At 33.4% G+C, this 20,560-nt stretch overlaps 1 protein-coding gene across 1 annotated transcript; it reads left to right on the top strand.

Annotated features, from left to right (window-relative positions):
- The first annotated feature begins 4,923 nt into the window (after positions 1 to 4,923).
- Positions 4,924 to 15,410, top strand: LOC129231750 (uncharacterized). The gene is made up of 3 exons (XM_054866109.1): positions 4,924 to 5,029; positions 11,658 to 11,817; positions 15,083 to 15,410. The coding sequence occupies exons 1-3, from the start codon at positions 4,983 to 4,985 to the stop codon at positions 15,293 to 15,295; spliced, it is 420 nt and encodes a 139-aa protein (XP_054722084.1). The 5' UTR covers positions 4,924 to 4,982; the 3' UTR covers positions 15,296 to 15,410.
- The last annotated feature ends 5,150 nt before the right edge of the window (positions 15,411 to 20,560 follow it).

Raw genomic sequence — 20,560 nt, 5'->3', positions numbered from 1 at the left:
TATTTTGATTATCATGTAGGAGACTTCAATATTGCAAGAGAGCAAAAATTGATATTTTGCACTAATTATTGACTTTACTGTTTATATTTTTCTGCTTGATAACTTCTTAAACTTTAACCTTACTCCTTACATTTGTTTAAAAATATCTAGAAAAAAAATCATTTTTCTTAAGAAAATTACAAATTTTATACCTCCTGCTAGACGCTTACGTATTTTTTTATTTTTATAAATATTTTTGTGGTACATGTGGGGCTATAACAGGGACAACGTTTTATCAACGTGAAGTTTCGAACTTCCAAAAATATTTTTTTTTCCCCAATCGGTCTAGTACACAGAGCTGGTTCACACACAGTGCGTTGTTCAAACAGGGGCGGATCTAGAGGGGGGCCATGGGGGCCGTGGTCCCTCCCAAAGCCTTGTGATTGTAGGAATTTAAAAAAAAAAAGAAAAAATATTATGAGAAGATAACGAAATTTAACACATGTGTTTTACTGAAAAAGAAGTATAGACCTTAATTGGGAGATAAATTATATCCCTATCCTCAAAACAAAATTTTTATTTCCAAAATTTTTCTCCATCTTTTACATCATTTCTTGATTCCAACTACAGACACTTGGACGATCTCTAAATGCTGCTGTTCTCAGAGTATACATATTGTTCATAAGACAAAAGAGAGCCTAAATTTTCGTTTTTATGGCTTTAATTTCGAAACTAGGGGGAGAACCCCCTTTTCCCATGCATTTTCACAAATGCCTTAATAGGTAGCAAAGAATTGCATTTTAAGACTTTTTATTTGGAAAAAATGTCAACGGAAACTAGCTTATCCAGCCCTTATCACTTAACTTGCTTAAAAGCAACGTAAATGAAATTTTTTGGAACTTCAATTACAAACGATTTTTGATAGGACCCCCTCCCTCGATAGTTTATATCGTGATTATAGCTTTAAAAGGAGGTTTTTAGAGGAGCTCACGAATCTTCCATCCCTTTCTAAAACATGTATAAATATAGTTAAAAATCAACTTTTTAGAACCTCAAAGGCAAAATATTTCCAGGAAGAAAGGATTCTAAGCACCTTCACACTTTCTTTAATGTAAGCAAACATTACCTAAAGGTGCATTTTTAGGCTGAAGAGTTGAAGAGTTAGAGAAGAGCACCCCTCCTCTTCTAACTTCTCAATATATAATGACAAAATATTTTGGTTTCTAAGCTTTATTTTCAAAAAGTGTTTTGGGGCCAGCGCTCGAAACCTGACCTTTCTCCGTACATCATCAAAAATAGACAAAATGCATTTTTAGCTTCCTAATTTTCAAAAACTACTCGGAAATTTAAATTTTGAAACATTTTCGATGGAGATTCCTAAATCCACCCCCTCACCTAATGTCTCGATATCCCGAAAATTGAGTTTTTAAAACTTCATTTTAATAAAATTTCTGGGGAGTTCGAAGTTTGTTCAAAAATTTCGAATGGCCCCTCCCAAAACAATCGGCTGGATCCGCCACTGTGTTCAAATAGTATGAAACTTTGTTACAATTGTTGTCCCCAGTCTAAATCAAAATGTGTAATCGGAATGAAATTGTGGGAAACTGAAACAAATAGTGGCGCCATTTCTAAATTCCTTTTTTTTTTTAAATAGAAAAAAGGATTTGTTTTCGTTAAAATTATAAATTTTAGGCACCGTGCGGCATACCTAAATAGTTTTTGATTTAAATGCAATTTTAGTGTTACATGTAGTATGTGGGTTTGTAGGAGTAACTTTTTGTTTTAACTTGAAATTGAATTTCCAAAAGAAGTCTTTTTCGATGCACCCCAATGCGCAAGAACAAACTTTATGAAATCTACTAACAGATCAAAAGTATACGTGGCGCCATCTATTTCGTTCACAAAGAGTGCAGGTAAAAATTAACGGTTCTTTCTGATTAAAAATAACGTAATCACACACTTTAATGCTAAAAAATAATTTTGATGCTTCTTTCTTCAGAAATTTTTTTGACAATCTACGTGTGGCTCATTTGTGGTAAAATTGTTCAAAAATTCATTTTTATCAAGAATGCATTTGTCCGAATAATATTCATCAAAACTCGTTCTTCGTAATAACGTTTCTCAAGTCGAAATTTTTTGATGAAAATAAAATTTCTGAGCGTCTAATGTAAAATCTGTTGATCCGTCCAAAACACATTTATAACTTGTTCAAATCAAACGATGAAACGGGAGAGAAAACGCCTAATTTTTGCTCCTAAAGTGGTCCTTCAGAATACGTTAAGTGAACAAGAGATGAAAGAAGGACAACCGAAATAATATGCTTGATATGTTGCAGTTTACTTTTAATTTTTTATATTTTTATTTAATTTATTATTCTGTGTTTTTTCTCCTTCAATTTATCTAAAATTATTTTTTCCGTGTAACTTCTGCATAGTTTTCTTTTTTCGTATGGTAAATATTTCGTATAGTAAAGGTCAAAGGTGTTTTCATCATAACAATAGATCCTTCTTTGTGCATCCCTCGTTTAGCCGAATCTCCAAATAATCCAAATCAAATTTGATTTTTTTTTTTTAAATCCTATGTTCACAGGTAATTATTTTAACTTATAAAAGCAAGAACATTTTACTGTAAGTACGCTCGCAGATTCGCTTTTTATTTCGATCTATTAATGTTTTTTTCAGTTGCAGTGACGTTGTTTCAGTCAAACGTCACTCGTGTCTGAATCAAGCAACAGGAATCAATTTTTCACTAAGAAACGATATGAAAAATTATTTATACATGTGTATCTTTATGACGATTAGGATAAATGATAAGTTATGTGCATAGTTAAGGGTTTAATTTGTATAGTTGTTGAGCTGTGATGTTGCATTTCTAGTTCATGGAAAAAACTAATTCTCATATGGTTAGAACTAAGAAATTGTACTTTTGTAGAAGTGAAAACAGGGGTGCCCTCCGGGGGGATTATGGCGCAAGTTACGCCATCAAAATTTCTGGGGGAGATTTTTAAAATTTATTTTTTATTTAAATTATTTATTTCATTTTTTTCTTTTTATATTCTATTTCATTTATTTATTCAGTTTGTGTGTGTGTGTATGTGGTCTATCATTGGCACAGCACAGAACTTTTCCAATAAAATAATAATAATAACAAATATTAAAAATAAATACATAAATAAATAATATTTAAAATAATAAATAAATAAATGAAAGAGAACTAAAGTATAAAAAAAGGTAAAGAGGGTTGAGATTTTTTTTAGGGGGGAGGGAGATTTGTGCTATTGAGCTTGGGAGGGATGGGCATCCTTGAGTGAAAATGTAATTCAATTTCTCAACGATGATTTTTATTTAATATATTTGACATAAATTGGAACACACTGGTTTGACCACTTGTGGTCCCAATCGCTTAGTTACGTGCATATTCAAAACTAATAATGATCGTGCTTGCTGCATTCAATTATTTTCAGGAAGAACAGAAAAGAAGTATTCAACAATATTAAAACACTTATTTATTATACAATATGATCAAATTTAAAGTATCTTGACTTACTAGTTCGAGTAACATTAAAATTAAAACATGGATTATTGATTAATCGCTTTTGAAAGTTTCGTCTCAACAACAACAACAAAAATAAATTAAGAAATAAAAAATAAATAGAGTTATTCTGATGCTTCATTTTAATTTATCGTTTGTCAGATTATGCTTCCGTTTTATCCTCGATTTAAAGTAATAATTTGAGTAAAAATGGCCAAAATATTAATTATAGTCATTAATGTGCGCATTACTAAAATACCTTTAAGTGACTAGTTATTCGCAAATTATCTGGACAAGATCTTAAAAATGTAAATTAATGGCAAAAATACACGCATACGATCGAAAAAAATCTAGGATGAATAGGTTGCTCCAAGTCCTGGAGTCCAGAAACCTTGCCACATTTTCAAAGGGCACAGGCCCACTCGATTGCTGAGTGCGACCCGACCCAATAAAGCCGCTAAATCAGTTTCGATGCGATCCCGGGACTCCGCTAAAGGAAGGAGGCGGCAGGAGCCCATTTGCAATCTGTTTTTTTTTTTTTTTTAATAGCAGCGATCTCAAGTCTGCAAGAAAGAAACCCATCAAAAACTTAAATGCAAAGAAAACGCACTAGTGGTGAATGAGAAGCATTAAAAAGAAAATCAGGTGCTTAAAAAGAAACCCTTCAAAAACTTAAATGCAAAGAAATTTCACTATTGGTAAGCGAGAAGCACTGACATAATAAATCACACTATAGATACAAACTTACGTTTTGAAAAAATATGGTGGTTCTTGAAAGATGCCTTTTTTTTTTTTTTTTTTTTTTTCAGATTCCACTGATGGGGAATTCCATTGGGGTATCGTTTATAAACTGGATATTGACAACTGACGACAAGCCTGCCCACCACTGATGGTAGGTTACCCATACCTAATCATTTACCCTATATCTATTTTTGTTACAATTCAGGGATACAATACAGGATAAGACATCCAAGTGTTTTTTAATGCATAAGTTCAATTCGTTTGCTTTGAAAAAGGAGTTCCTTGTAACGCCAAAACACAAGCCTGCAGTAATATGCAATTCGTGCAATTAAAGTTGTTATTGCTTATTTAGATTTTCAAGCACCAAGGTATTTACGTACTTTGAGAAAGAGGCGGAAGAACTTTCCTTTTTTTTTTTTAAACTAAAAAAAAGTTTTTTTAATACCTTTCTGGCAACTCTATTATGATTGATTGAGCTATGTGCACCAAATTTTATGAAAATGATGTGAAATCATCAGCTAAAAAATGAGATTATTTTAATGCTATGTTATTATCTGAGTACTTCAGAAAATCAAACAAAAATTCAATTGCTCTGAGAAAATACACCAGAAAAATCATCTGTTTCTTGATAGGAGTAAGGATAGATAATGAAAGTTGTAACTGTAAGAAATTAAACAAGCGAAGATCTTGGAAAGCAACAGGTTTAGTTTACTCAGTTTATATCAGACGAGATGAATAACTATTGTTTTGTAGCTTTACTGTCCTTCTGCCTATTTGGGTAATGTAGTTTATGTGTTTAAGTATTATAATAATTTACACTTAGAGCAGTATCTTGAAAAAATATGTATCTTATTTAGCTGCTGGTTTTAAACCGTCATTTGTATTGATTGAACGAAACTGAACAAGACACGGTAATCCCATTAAGGAAATTATTTGAACCCCATTAAATTAATTAAATTGAATTAAAACCCCATTAAGAAAATTTTAAATTCCGCAGTAATTTAAAACCGTTTAGTTTACAGAATTTTAATCCATGTTTTCTATGTAGCAGTAAGTTACCACCCCTAAGCCAGGGCTCAGGCAGAACTACATGCAATATACCAGCCCGGTTATCACATCCTGAGACAGCAGTTTCGTTCTTATTAGAACTCCGAAGTCAGGAATAGTGAATAACCGAGCTGGAGGCATATGTCATCTCATTGAAGCTGAGAGTGCCAACAAACTGGTAGATAAAGTGAAGTTATCTTCAGTGAGATGACATATCGTTATATTCACTATTCCTGACTGAGGAGTTCTAATAAGAAGGAAACTACAGCCTCAGGATGTGATAACAGGGCTGTCTGGTATATAGCATGTTTTCTATGGTTCCGCGAAAACGTGATTAACAATAGCAGTTTGATGTTTTTTTCTTTCTTTTTTTAGAGTATTGGATAGACCGACCAGTAAATGAATAAATTACACGGTTTATAAAGTTTTTCTCAAAAAAGATATATTAGCAGTAGTAACTTGTTTTTACACATTTCCTAAAAGAAAACGACTAAAAACATTGTGTTTGTGCACTGGTTGCGGCTGTTCATTCATTGGTTTATGCACTTTTTTTTTCATTTCTACCCCCCCCCCCCCTCCAAAAAAAATCTAATGCAAGATGCGGTATTATGGCAGTTTTTCCAATTATTAAAAAATAGTTACATGTATCAATTAAAATGCTTTTACTGTCATGCGTCAAATGATACAGTGTTAACGATGTTATAAATTTTTGAAAATGAAACTGCACATTAGTATTCGTTCACGTGCATAAACTTTAAAGTGACTAACAATTCATCAGTGAATTCGTAAAGTGCTGAAGAAATATTGTCTGTAAATATTTCTTCAGACCGAAAGATAATTTAATAGGATGAAAATATGTATTGTAAAAAATTTAGAAACATTTCTGAAACTATGGGGCAGCTTCGGTGCACGTACTTTTCAGAAACGTTTCCAAATAGGTCAGATGTCACTTTCTGTACTGTAGTTTTAAAATACGCTTCTAAATATTTTGTAAACCTTTTTCTGAATTATTCAGAAACTTTTCCAAGTATTTCAGAAAGCTCTCAAAAACTTGTTTAAAATTTAGAAGCACCGTATTCATATCTCATAAAAGTTTTTGAACTATTTTCCCACTGTGGGACCTTCAGCGACCCTTCGCATTCGGTTCGCTTAGCCAAATAATGGTGCTCAAGGACAGAACTACTCCTTGTGCCCCAATATTTGGCTACGCTCTGAAGTTATTAGTCAAACAACTACTAAGAAGAAAAAAATCGCCTGAATGTTTGTTTTTATCAAAAAAAAAAATATCAAAACATATAAAAAGAAGATACACAGATGAAACAGTATTATATTATTTTTAATAGAAACAGTATATGAATAGATAAAACATATTAAAATACTATTAAACATTTGCATCATCAGATTTTTAACGAATATTTTGACTCAAAATTTTGGAGGAATTAAAAAAATATGCATATGTATATTAATATATATATATATATATATATATATATATATATATATATATATATATATATATATATATATATATTAATATACATATAGTAAGTAATGCTTTTACTATAGAAAATTTAGTTAGTACTTACTAAATTTAACAAGTTCCTACTTCGGCCAAACACGAACATTCTCAATTCCCTGTGATTTAAAATCGACTGAACTTTTTCCAGCTTTGTTAAAAATATTAATTTGATCGTTTAAAATTATAAATAAATTTAACAAAGCTGGAAAAAGTTCAGTCGATTTTAAATCACAGGGAATTGAGAATGTTCGTGTTTGGCCGAAGTAGGAACTTGTTAAACTTAGTAAGTACTAACTAAATTTCTATAGTAAAAGCATTACTTACTATACTTGTGTTTGGTAAATTTAGGAAGTACTTACTTCGGCCAAACGAGCAAAATGACTTGAAGATCGGAATGTTATAGAAACGGAATGTTGAAATTAAGCATTAAGCAAAATACAATTTTGTATGTACATTTTATTCATCTAAGCTTTAACTATAGTTCTTAATCAATGACTTCTCACAAAATATACTAAATAATTTGATAAGCTATAAAACGGAATTTTATAAATAAGGTAGATAACATTGATTTCGAACTATTGTTTCGATTTTTTTAAATTATTAAATTTGAAAATTATCTTTGTACTAATTTGTTCACAATATTTTTGGTCAAACTGTAATTTGCTAACACGAATATATTTGACGGTTTTTCCACTCGTGAGCAGGTGACATGTAATTGCCCATGGGGGAAAAGCCTATTTTCATAGTCCAAACAGGCATTGTTTGCCTTGAGATTTATTTTTGGTTATCGCGAAAACTAAGCGAAGCGGAAAATGAAGTCTTCTAAACTATATTGGAGATTCTGAGGATATTAATGCAGCAGGATGATTTCTCATTTAAACTTCCCCGTCAAAATTGTTGCTTCAAGAACATTTCCGGTGATCCTATTGATGACTATACGTGTATATTTGCAAAAGCTAGATGGCTTTAAATTTCGGAGAAGATTAATCGGCGAACCAATTTTTAACTGGAGATTGTGTGGTGTAATTTCTGGTATATCCAGAGAATTTAAAATTCAGTTGGAAACATTATGGATTCGTTCTCATCCACAATTCTATCGATTGATTTAAATGACTTCAAATTACCGGGCAACAACTGTTGTATCTAAAAGTTAATTGAATCTGCATCAACGTCTTTTGCTACCAAAACAACGCGATTACAAAAGCAATTATGATTTAAAAAAATAAATTCATCCGGGCATACACTCTCAATTAATTCACTTTTCCTCTCAACGGCAGTGTAGAAACTGTCTGGCTATTTGTTGTACTGTATATTTTGAAACAGTTCAATTTCACCGTTTACATCACGCAGCAATTGCTTAGAAAATACTTTTGCGAATAGATCATTTTGCGTTTATACTCGCATGTTCATGGTCAATTGCATTATCTCGACATTACGATATAAAAACGATTGTTTTAAACATGCGTTGATTTCATCGGAATAACTGGCAATGTCTGCCGGATGTCCCGAGACAGAATTCAGATAATTTCACTTAAAAGTTTACCGTTCCCTTTCAAATCTTGCATAATCCTATGATGTGCTTCGAATGAATGCTTTTACTCATGGACCATAGTACACTTATCCCAAATTATAACTGCACTCTTTTGCAACACTACAGCCATTCCGCGTTTTTTTTCTTTAATGTTACACATTGCGTTTGGTTTGTTATGAATATCTAATAGGCAGCTTTAAAGCTGAATGTGCTGTTCGTCTACCATATAAAAAAAAGTAGCAGCAATGCCTGACGATGCAATTGCCAGTGCAATTTTCTGTTGCGAACGTATCTTTGCAAGAATTAATGATATTAAAAAGCTCTTGGGGGAAAAAAGAAAGAAAATACATGTTTTTCGCTTAAATTCAGTCGTTTTCCACAAATTCTCCTAGAAAATTTTCGAAGAATTCAGTAGTCTTCTTGATTAAAGCCAGTTATGATTCTGGCACCTTCACAGAAGCCTAACGTAGGTTTCATATAATAACCTGGAACCTTTCTGCTTTTCCAAGAAAGCTCTCAAAGCAGTACTGCAAGCATCGCCAACGCTAAGACAGACTCTCAAGCAAGTAGCTTGAATGCAACTCGTCGGCAGTTCTTGCAAAGCTTCGTATCGAGATATCTTTTCGCTCTCATTGGGAGGAGTCAACCTGAACGGAACGTAATCGAACTAGAAACCGATAGACCTATTAAATACGTTCAGTTAATCTTGATACTGGTGGATAAAAATATTTTTCACAAGGGTGTGAAATCTGTAATTTGTAGCAATTCAGGACATTTTTGACAAATATAGTTGATTTTCTCAGGAAGTGATTAAAAACCTGTAAAATCCTGAAACGTTATTTGGAAATAATAAGCAACGTTTTGGAGTTTTTTTATTATAGTGTTTTTAGAAGTAGGTCAAACAATGTTAGAGCTAATATCGATTAATTAACTTACACCGTCATCTATTAAGAATTTTTAGTAATTTACAATAAAAATTATAAAAACTATCCTATCTGTCAAGTTAGACCAAATGACACATAGGTATGAAATTTGATAAAAATCGGTTGAGTAGTTTCGGAGTTTACCCCGAACAAACATCGTGACACGATATATATATATATATATATACATCATAAATACCAAAGTATCTCCTAAATTTAAACATGGCCTGATACATTTCTTGAAGCACGCAGTGTAAACTAGGTCTGGGATTTCATACAGTTTGAAGGAAAAAGAAATCTAACTCTAAATTATGAAAAGTACGTATTGAACGTGGTATCGACCATTTCTTGAATGACGCACTTCAAATAAAGAAAAGAAAAGTTCCAAAAATAATCCTAATTTCTCTTTAATGTGTTTTCTTTCTTTTTTTTTTTTTTTTTTTGCTTCAATTGATCGTACCGCCAATGTTTCGATAGTGTCATCACATTTGAAGCCCTGAAAATCATATGATTATTTAATCCTATAAGATCTCATAATACCTTATAGGATTAAGGGTTCGTATACACACAGCTGCAGCAAAGTAGCACTAAGGTGGATGAACCAGGAAAGGCCACTCTAAGGAAAAAACAGTTTTAATGAGTTCAATTACTGCATAAATGAAAGAAACAAACTTAATTAATACTTTGTTTTATTGTATATCATATAAATAACTTTTTAATTCTAGATATAATCACTACTTTTTAAGCTTAACTTTTGTTAAGCTCTTCCAAACGGCTTTGTAAAGAACCAATCATACAAGGCCAATAATGTAACTCAGTCGTTCAACTTAAAACTACAGTTGTAATAATCAAAATTTCCGCTTTTACTAAAACTACATTAAAAGCTCTATCATTTAAATGAAACATTAAATACTTAACATATTATAATCACAACAAACTTAACAAAACTCAACAAACGTTTCTTGAACACTATCGTATAAATAAGAATATATTAAAGGAAATTATTTAAAAATTACAGTAATGAGTATTATTTCGATAACAAATAAGTTTCCAATACGATTTAGAATGAAATTATTTTTAAAAAATTTAACCCATAATGGCCTTCTTATGGGTCCGTTCATTGTAAGGCCAAAATGTTCCTAAAAAGGCCAAACTAAGAATTGGCATCCATGACAGGTACTGTTATCGCTTAATAAATGGTTTCTAAGAGTGCGCTTTAATTTCATCGCTGCAGCATTTGTATTAAACTGAATATTTTGTACTGTTTCATGGCGCGTCTTTTGAAGTATCTTCATCTCATGTGCTCCCTCTTTTTCTAGGTTTTGATCCTGACATTCTCTTGAAATCTGAAATTATGCGGATAAAATTTAATCATCTATACTGTTATCGACTTATTCTTATAACCATATTTACAGAAATAACCTTTCCAGAAAAGAAATTTAGAGCTAATCACTAATAAAATAGTTTAAAAAGAAATATCTATTCAGTCTGAGTTAACAAGTTGAATAACGCTGACAAATAATAATATTATAAACATAAAACTTTTTTTCAACTTTCCGGGTACGTATTTATAATGAAAAGCTAAGTGTTCATACTTCCACGATTTGTAAATGTTCCTTGTAAGGCTCATGTATCCTAGCAAGGTCAACCGTCAATTTTGATTGGCCTTACAAGGAACCGCCGATTTTCATAGGGAACACTACCAATAATTTAACTAAAATTGAAACAAAATTATTGTTTTTTTTTTCAGTACGATAGCAAATCCTTACATGACAATTTACAGAAAAAAAAATAATTAAGATAGTAATAGGTAATTTACATTAAAAAAAAACAAACCTTTTGCTGAGTGTGCGAATTACAATTTTAACGTCGACAACTGAAGCCTACGAAACGAGGGCCCGCACCGACAAAATAGCGACGGGAGTGACTCTCCCCGCGACTGTATCCTTGAGTTTGATGAAGCTAGGTGTGAGTGGAAGGAATTTGTCATCACATGACAATAACTATGATTTTCTACAGTTGGCTTTCAAAGGAGCATGGCCTTTCATGTTCCATCCACCTTATGTACAAACGTGGTTTTCAAAGGTTAAATTTTCCTTAGAATTACAATGCATTTAATGCGTTTTAACTAGATAAACAAATTCAAATTTTACAAACAAAATATTAACAGTCGATGCATTTCGCTAATGAAACATATTTATTTATGTTGAAAAGTATTAACAACCATTAAAATGATCTAAGTTCACAATAAACTAATCTTTATGTTATATTCATAAAATTAAAACTAGATTTCATTGAAAGTATGTTTGATTAATACGGTTGTGAAATTATTTTCGTCATGTACTATCCTTCAACATGTTTTTAAAGTACATTTTTTATACTTTAGGCTGACTTCCCAAGCTGAAACATGCAATTGCTTTAGTTATTTAATAGCAGAAAACGGCCTATCAAGTGAAAATGTAATAACGCAAACTGAGTATAAGCTTGAGAAGCCTAAATGCGATGGAGATGGTTTGATGGAATGCAAAAATTTTTGCATTAATTTGGTAAGCAACATAGAAACAAAACTCTTCTTTATACAAAAAAGGAAATTTTAATTACACACACACACATATATACACTCATGTTTGTAAAAATTGCAACAACATGAAGGACTTATTGGAAAGGAATGAAATTCATTGCACATAATTACTCATAGTGCTGCAAATAAACGATCAAAATTACAGATCAATGAAATAAAAATAACAGGCGTAAGTTAATATCGAATTTGGCTACTCCGCGCAGCTAAGCGAGCCTGAACACATTTTGGTATCGAACCATAGAGATACTGAATGTTAAACTGGGAATAGCATCACATATGTCTTCAATCTGAAGCCAAAGTTCATCCGTACCAACTGCCGAACGAGACACATTTGTGAGTCTCCGACCAACGCAATCCGAGACAAGCTCGATGGGCGCCATATCCGGAGAACGGGCAGACCAAGGAAGTAGCGTAACCTGTCGTGCACCGAAGAGCACTTGTACGTTATGTGCGACATGTGGACGTGCATTGTCCTACTGAAACACTGCACCAGGAATGCTCTAAAGAAAGGGTAGTACCTCCGACATTGCAGAGCGTCCCTGAAGCATAGCTCACTATTGAGGTTTCCCGTAATTCGGATTAGATGGGACTGCCTTTGATATTCAATAGTGTTCTAGACCATGACGCCTGGAGCCAGCACGGTATGACGTCGGATTACACTCTGGGAGGTGATACGTTCCTATGTGTAACTTCTGGCGCGTAGACGTCCATCGTTATATTGCAGATTAAATCTGGATTCATCCGAGAAGGCGACCTGTTACTAGTCTGCATGCCATTGAACGTGTTGGTGGGCCCATTGAAGCCGGAAGTAACGATTGTTGAGGGTGAAGGGAATCCTGTATAGGGATAATTCTTACATGCAGGCTCTTGCGCAGCAGATGTCGACGAACCGTGGATGCAGCAAGTGTGACACCTGTATCCATAATTCTTACATGCAGGCTCTTGCGCAGCAGATGTCGACGAACCGTGGATGCAGCAAGTGTGACACCTGTAGCCATAGTCCAACATTGTGCTAGCGTAGGAGAGGGCCCTATACGATCCATCACAGCTAGGCGGGTGAGGTGTCGATAACTTCGTGGCGTCGTTCAGTTGCGTGAGCTGGGCGAGCCCTTCGGCTCTAATTTCATCGTCTCCTATGCATCTTTTACAAATACGCAACCGAGTTGAGGCATTACGCACGGAAGTAAATAATCACGCATGCTGATCATGCAACCCCATTCAAACTCCGTTGCTCGTTGGTATGGACGCTCTGCGTTTCGGACGAGGCATATTGAGTACTAGAGAAGCATCTACCATTTACAGATGATGATTTCAAAGAACCTTTACAGCCCTTTATATACATAGTTTACGCCGCAGTTCAGAGGGCATTTCTCGGTCCACGCATGTGCGACGTCTCTGTAATTCTATTCATTTGCATATCTTACCCTGCTATACATTTCCTGCGAATTTTGGTTCGTTTGCAAAATTACTTCTTGGTGTTGCAATTTTCACAAACGCATGAGTCTATATATATATATATATAAAAGGCTTGGAGTAAATTACGAGAAATTGTAATCGATTACGATTATGATTACAAGCATGAAAAATAGAAGATTGTGATTATGGTAACCGTGAGTATGTACAAACGTACAGAATACTTTATTTTTCGTCAAAAAATGTTTGGATTTCGGCGACCTCTGTTTTGATAATCTTAACAATGCAGAAACTTTCAGGCTTCTCAATTGTATTTTAAGATTTTCATTTTTTTTTTTTTTGTAATTTTAGGGAAAAAAAATACTTCTTGTCACTTTTGTTCTAATTGTTATACATAGGGTCGCCGAGAACAAAGGCGGGTCCGATGTTATTTTTTTCACAGGGTCCCTTCTACACTTTTTACCATTAAGATATTTTACTCTCTGCACAAGTTCAGTTCCGAAACGGGCCCCTGCTCTCCAACTAAGCTGATATGACCTCTCGTCGGCCCTTGTTGTAAGCATTTTATAGTAATTGTGAATGGTCATTCATAAATAAAAGCGTCAAAGGGACCAAACGTATTTTAACATTTAAGGACCACTATTTTTTCCCTCTTGTTTTTAAAATTTATTCATTTGTTTATTCATTTTTTATTGCATCACTAAAAGAACATAGGCGGCCCCATTTCAGAAGTTCCCCCCTCCCTTCTTGGCGATGGCCCTGCCTCTCTCCACCTTCAAGCCCATGCGTAAAAAGGAGCTGAAACTGGTGTTTTGCGAATTTTCGTCATTACAAACACATGCGCGCAAAATTTACATTTTGCTGTTAGTATAGAGGCCCGAAAGACTTTGCTGTTAGTTGATCGGCTCGAAACATGACCGGCCCACCGGGCAAATGCCCGGTCGCCAGCCGGCTGTATCCGCCACTGCATGCATACACGTTTTTTTACTCAAATATCAATAACATTGCAAAACTTGAACATTAAGCAAAGACAATCACGTAGTCGGTTATTTGCCCTTCGTGATCTCATGTAATACTTTGAAACTACAGTAGAAGATCATTATAAGGCACACCTCGGGATCAAAGTCTTTGCATTACACTGGATTTTGCGTTATATAGATCAATTCACAAATTTTGAAACATGTATTCAGAACATATCTCTATGTTTGTACTTTAAAATAAGTTTTAACTGCAATGAGTATTAAAGCACTAATTATACAAAATAATATGTGATTGTATTGTCATTCACAAATAAATGTGTTTCACTATCAAAAGAAAGTGTATTATCCTGCACTTCTGCTAGCTTCTTGGTTTGCATAACAGCTGCATTTGCAAGAACAATATGATACTTTTTTACTGTGAATACTAATCAAGATTTGAAAGAAGATGGAAAGGTGAAAAACTGTTTCAAAATTTAACTTGCTTTACTATTTTTATCTTTACAAGGCAGAACAGAGGACTTTTTTGAACTGCCAAACTGCTGTTAACTTCTGAAAAGTTGTGCGGTTTGTAGAGAATTGCGTTATATATATAGGTTGGCGTTATAAAGGTATTCTAATGCATTACTACTATTTTTTCAATCCTTACTAAACAATCTAGCATAAACTTAGTCCATTGATTTCTAAAAAAAATACGAAAAAACAAGACTTCCCACAGTGAAGAAATTGTGCTGAATTTTAAAATTTTCTTTAAAAAGCAAATCATTTCAATTATTTTGATCAACTTGTCATTGCTAAATGGAATTATTAACCTGATTGTTTATAATTACTGTTTTATAGTACAAAGATTTAACTGATAATGGGAAAACATGTGTGAAGATGACTGGATCTTCAAAGTTGGTTGCTGACTGGATGTGTGAAGCTTTGAAAAGAAGTGTGTGCAATGCAAGAGTAGGCGTTTTCATTCAAGGTTGTGGAAGTGATATTATAGACACAGGTTTTAGATTTCAAGAAGCAATTTGCTGCAAGGGTCTTAAAAGTATTCATTGCTGAACGTGTTCTAAAATCTTCAAACTACTTCTGTTATAAAGTATGAAAAGTACTTTAGTTAAAGAACATTTTTAATCAAGCAGTTATTACTAAAGCTAGAATAAAGGGTTCTCCATAGACGTCACTTTTTTTTTTCATCATATTTGACCCCATCCCTCTTTTATCACAAAATGTCACATTTCATCGTAATCCCTCCCCTGCTCTTGTCACATCATGCTATATCACATAAACATATTATCATAAAAAATGTGTGATGTCCCACAACGTTCCTCTTTTGTTTTATAGGGTTCAAAAAATGTCATATTTCTGATTTTTGAAGGACTGTAATCAATAAAGGGTAAGCAAACACACAACAACAGTTACTTTTTCTTATTAGCGTGATTCCAGTGATTAGTTTTTACCATATTTTATTTTGCGTTTTCGTCCCCTAAGTGTGCCCCTTTCAAGTGAGTAAAAATTTTACATTTCATCTTGAACTTGAACCGGTTGCTATTATTTTAATTATTAAAATATGGCTACTTAACTCAGCATGTAAGATTATCAGTTTATGTATGTCAAAATCAAAGTAAAATTAACTGCTATAAATGTAATTCATATAGGTTTTTGGCAAAATGCAAAGGTCTAAAAGTTCCAATTTTGACTACGAAAACAACTTTTGGTGACCTCTAAAAAAACCAAAGTTCAAGATGAGAGAACAAATAAAAGTGGTTTTTAACATCTTTCATATGCACCTTTTAGGGATATGAGTTTCAAAAAAATTTTAAAACAGTCGAGCACAGTCATTCATCGAATCTGTATGAATTGATCATGATTTGAACGATTTTACCAGTGGTACAGCGAGGGGGATGATCACCCCCCCCCCACACTGAAGTAGATCTTGGTGTTCGCTAGCCTTGAAAAGTAGACTGGCAGTTAGTTTAGGCTTCCAATCACAGGTTTTCACAGGTTAGAAAAAATATTCATGGTTAGAACCCCTGCCATAGAAGCAACCCAAGCTCAGCATGGGTGCCCATACCCCCAAACTCAACAGCAGCAATCCCTCCTCCCCCACAATTAATCTCAACTCTCTTATTTTAAATCTGTGATCTTTTATCATATTTTGGATAGCTAGATAATTTCATCAATATAAAACTATTGTGGTTTATCGGCAAAAAACTTGGCCAAGTGATCTTCTCTGGCTGTTTGGTCTGATAGTTTTATTACCATCAAGAGAATTTTGAAGAAACTGAAACAAAGAGCACTCAAACAGTGCAAGGTCCAGGTTATATTCTGGATGCATCAAAACTTCCCAACTAACCAACTAAGTTCCATCAGTTTGTTCTGAGTCATCAAAGATATGTGTGGCCTACGTTATCATAATGGAACACAACTCCTTTTCTGTTGGCCAATTCCAGTCGCTTTTTCTTTATAATTCTCATATTCTAAACGGTGGAGTTGTGCATGGTAGAAGATGGAATTTAACTTTTTGCCAGACTGATTTCACGTGAAACCCAAATGTTAATTCATGTGCACCCCAAGCATTAAGTTTCTTCGAGTAGCCTGCTCTTTTTAGATTATTCCAAACCGTTTCATGATGGATAATTAGTACCACCCCTATCTCCTGACAGCTTGCATATCCTGCTAAACCAGTTGAAACATTTTCATCGACTTTTTCAGTGATTGGCTGACCAGAGTGAGGCGCATCTTTGATAATGGAATTTTCGGAAGGGGATCAAGCAAACCACTCTTGAGTCTGACGTTCACTCACAGTATTCTTTCAGTAAACTTTACAAGTTTTTGCAGGGTTATCATCTTGTTTTCAATAAATACCATTACATAACATATTTCTTCAGTAATTTCACTCATTTTAAAATTGATATAACTTTTTACACAATTGATGAATTACATAAATGAGTTCACAAAAAAGTAGCCTGAAATATTACCTTTCAAGCAAATATTCATCTGACGCAATCAGATTAGCGTTGCCTGATATATATACATCAACGCTATCTAGTGACAAGAAACTGTGAAATTTTATATTGACCCAACAATGATAATTAAAATTGTTTTTTTAAATAAGCTTTGTGCTCCATCAATAAAAGTCACTTTATCATGACTTCAAAAATTGAATTACCCTCAGAAAGAATAAATTGAATCTTACTAATATTATATATGCGAAAGTTTGTCTGTATGGATGTATGGATGTTTGTTACTCTTTCACGCAAAAACTACTGAACGGATTTTGATGAAACTTTACAATAATATAGCTTATGCATCAGAATAACACATAGGGTAGTTTTTGTCCCGTTATGGGGGGCAAAACCCCCTTAGGGGGGCAATAAAACACAATTTTTGTATAAATTCTCTAATATTGGGATGAAAAAATACTTGCACATATTTACATTATATGTCCATCGAAAGCTCTGATTTTTCTGCTGAAGATGGCACCTGTTCGAAATTTCTAAGTAGAATAAAAAACGAGTTATGAGCTTTTTAGATCCATGTTCGAAGGCTTTCCTCAACTCAATACAGTATTTAGTGTATCATCTCAACTCCCTGTCGATAGCGACAATTGTTGTATTGTTGAATTTCTTTGCTTTTCGTGATTGTTCAAGGCTTTTCTCAAGTCAAATCTTCAAGTAAGATTTTTGCACAAGATTGGCAAATAATACATGATTTGGCTGATGATTTTCCATTTAAACGGAACTTTAATGTAATTAATGGTTTTTATTATTATTTATGCTGATTGAACACTTACTAATTATCCAAACAACCAGCAAATTGCCAAAATTTTTGCAGGCAGATTTCCGTAGCTGATGCATTTGGCAGTTTTTTTCAACTCGCTGTTTTTGAAACCGAAGACAACGTCATAATGTTTCTCAGCTTTCACCATGTAAACAAAATATCGCCAATCAAAGAATTTTCAAAAGACTTTTTTTACTGTGTTAAATAATCCAGCAACTAAATTAGGCAAATCCATAAACAGCACAAAAACTTCCAGTAATTTTTCTTTTTGCACAATTTCAAACAATCACCAAATTTTATTACTTATTTGGGTAACATTTCAGATGAAACTGTTTAGCGCCATTTTATGGTGACCAAAAATATCTCAGCATCTGGCGACGATATCTCTGTAACGAAAATTAATATCATATTGTTTTACAAAGTAAGGAAAGAATGGGGGAGCATCATCGAAGGTAACCCGAAACGACTTTCGCAAATTCGGTAAAATCGCACCAAGAGCCACAATGATTGAAATTTCCCGAAATAACTAAAGCAAGTATAAGGGGATTACGAGCGCAGCTACTTTTTTTTAATCACTTCGTACTTCATTAGCCATACAGAGAAGGTTTTAGACTCCATGTTAAAAAAAAAAAGTATCAACAGATTAATCTTTTTAAACATGAGAAGATTAATTTCATGTTTTTTAAATTTGTATATGCTTAAATATAGTGCTTTCGTTTCTAAATCAATACTACTTTGTTCTTTATACTTATTGCTATTTTAGTTTTATGGGTAAGGAAGAAACTCGATTTTTAATCACGTCAAAAAGATGTGTTTTAAATTCTTTCACTTAAAACAAAACAAAAGCAAGTAACGATTTTTTCTAATAATTATTACCGACTCAGGCAACGCCGGGTATTTTTGCTAGTTTAATAATAATAATCAAATGATTATCACGTAATATTTATCCCACCTAAACAATTTTTTTTTGGAACCTCAACTTTCTAGTTGAATTCATGAAAAAGTTCTCATTTTACATTTTTAATGCTTCAGAATTAAAAAAAAAAAAAAAAAAAAAAAACAGTAGTAAATTTGGATGTTATCTCATACAAATTCCAATAGAATCAGAACAGCTAATTACATTATTAGATACAGGTAGTTATCAAAATAATGGAAACACCTGTGAATAAAAGTGAAATTTTTGAATGCGCTTTGTAAGTAATAAAGAATAAAACTAGATATCTATTTTTTTTATAAATAGCAATGTATATGATCTGGTAGTATTTGGTAGTTTAACGGAAGTTCTGGAAGTTTTGGATTTTTTTCAAGCACGTCTCAATTTTTTAAAGAGGCCAAATTGTTGGAGCGTGTCTAGCTGGAGCAAATGTAACTGAAACATCTCAAATTTTTGGCGTTTCTAGAGGTACAGTATCTAAAGTCATGTTAGTATACACACATCACGGTAAGACAAGCTTGGCAAAGCAAAACAGTGGAAGGAAAGAAAAGCTCACTAAAAGAAACCGACGGGTGTTGAAGAGGATTGTAGTGTCTAAAAAGTGAACAACAGCAGCAAAAGTGACCACAGAACTCAATCACGATCTGGGTTCACCAGTGTGAGTGATTATAATTAGCAGGGCTCCTTTATAAACAGAACATTTACGGCAGAGTAGCGATTCCGAAATTTATTTTCCAAGTGTTTCCATTATTTGATAACTACCTGTAATATGTATAACAACAGAAAAAAATTAATGCATTGATGTTCTTTATGCCATGGAAATGAAAATGACTATAAGATGGTAAGAATGATTACTTTTGAAGTTTATGAGTGGGACATAAATAAGGCAATCATTTTCTACTGACTTTCTATATTGGAATCTATATTTTATAGTAGAAAAATATGTTCTGGTTTTCTCTCCTCCTTCAACAAATTGGAGACAAAATGAAATCATCACTTGTACCCCTTAAGGTCTACCTATGGATCATTAATTGTCAGAATCCTCACAATACTTTTTGAGCAGTGCAAAATAGCATAAATATTTACAAGAAAAAACAATCAATTACCACCCTCTTGGAGGAATTGGTGCCAAAAACTATTCAGTACCAATTCACATTAGGGAGAACCCTGATTCACTCTCTTGATACCATTCCCCCTCTTAAGTCCAATTCAAAAAGGACATCAGGGAAAAAACGATCACGAAAGTAAAAGTATTGCTGTATGTATCAGAGGAAAGAGACAAAGGGGAAAAAAATTAAAAACTGCCTCTTACACCACCGAAAGAAAAGTTGTTCAAACTACAAAAGGGGGCCCCATACCTGAAACAGCTTAGGGCCCCGTTAAGTCTAAATCCGGCACAGGCACAACTTGTGCATTAATCACTCCCCCTTCCACCTTCCTGAAGAGAGCAAGTCTCTGCAATGTGGAAAGACAAAGTAGCAGGTTTCTTTTCAGGTCAACTATTCTTGCTAATAAAATAGATAAAAGAATATACTTTTCCATGGAATTTTCGCTACTGCCTTTTCTGGCTTTTATTGAATAGTAATATTAACTTCAAGAGCCATCCAACA

This window comes from Uloborus diversus, chromosome 10 (assembly GCF_026930045.1).
Source record: "Uloborus diversus isolate 005 chromosome 10, Udiv.v.3.1, whole genome shotgun sequence".
In the NCBI taxonomy this organism is placed as follows: Eukaryota; Metazoa; Arthropoda; class Arachnida; order Araneae; family Uloboridae; genus Uloborus; species Uloborus diversus.
This window is presented reverse-complemented; position numbering and strand designations above follow the sequence as displayed.

Bases quoted from the DNA above. Each gene is read 5' to 3' on its own strand.
- LOC129231750 (XM_054866109.1), top strand. From the start codon at position 4,983: ATGAATAACTATTGTTTTGTAGCTTTACTGTCCTTCTGCCTATTTGG. The intron at 5,030-11,657 runs GTAATGTAGTTT...TTTATACTTTAG, and splicing joins CTGTCCTTCTGCCTATTTGG to GCTGACTTCCCAAGCTGAAA. The intron at 11,818-15,082 runs GTAAGCAACATA...ACTGTTTTATAG, and splicing joins AAAATTTTTGCATTAATTTG to TACAAAGATTTAACTGATAA.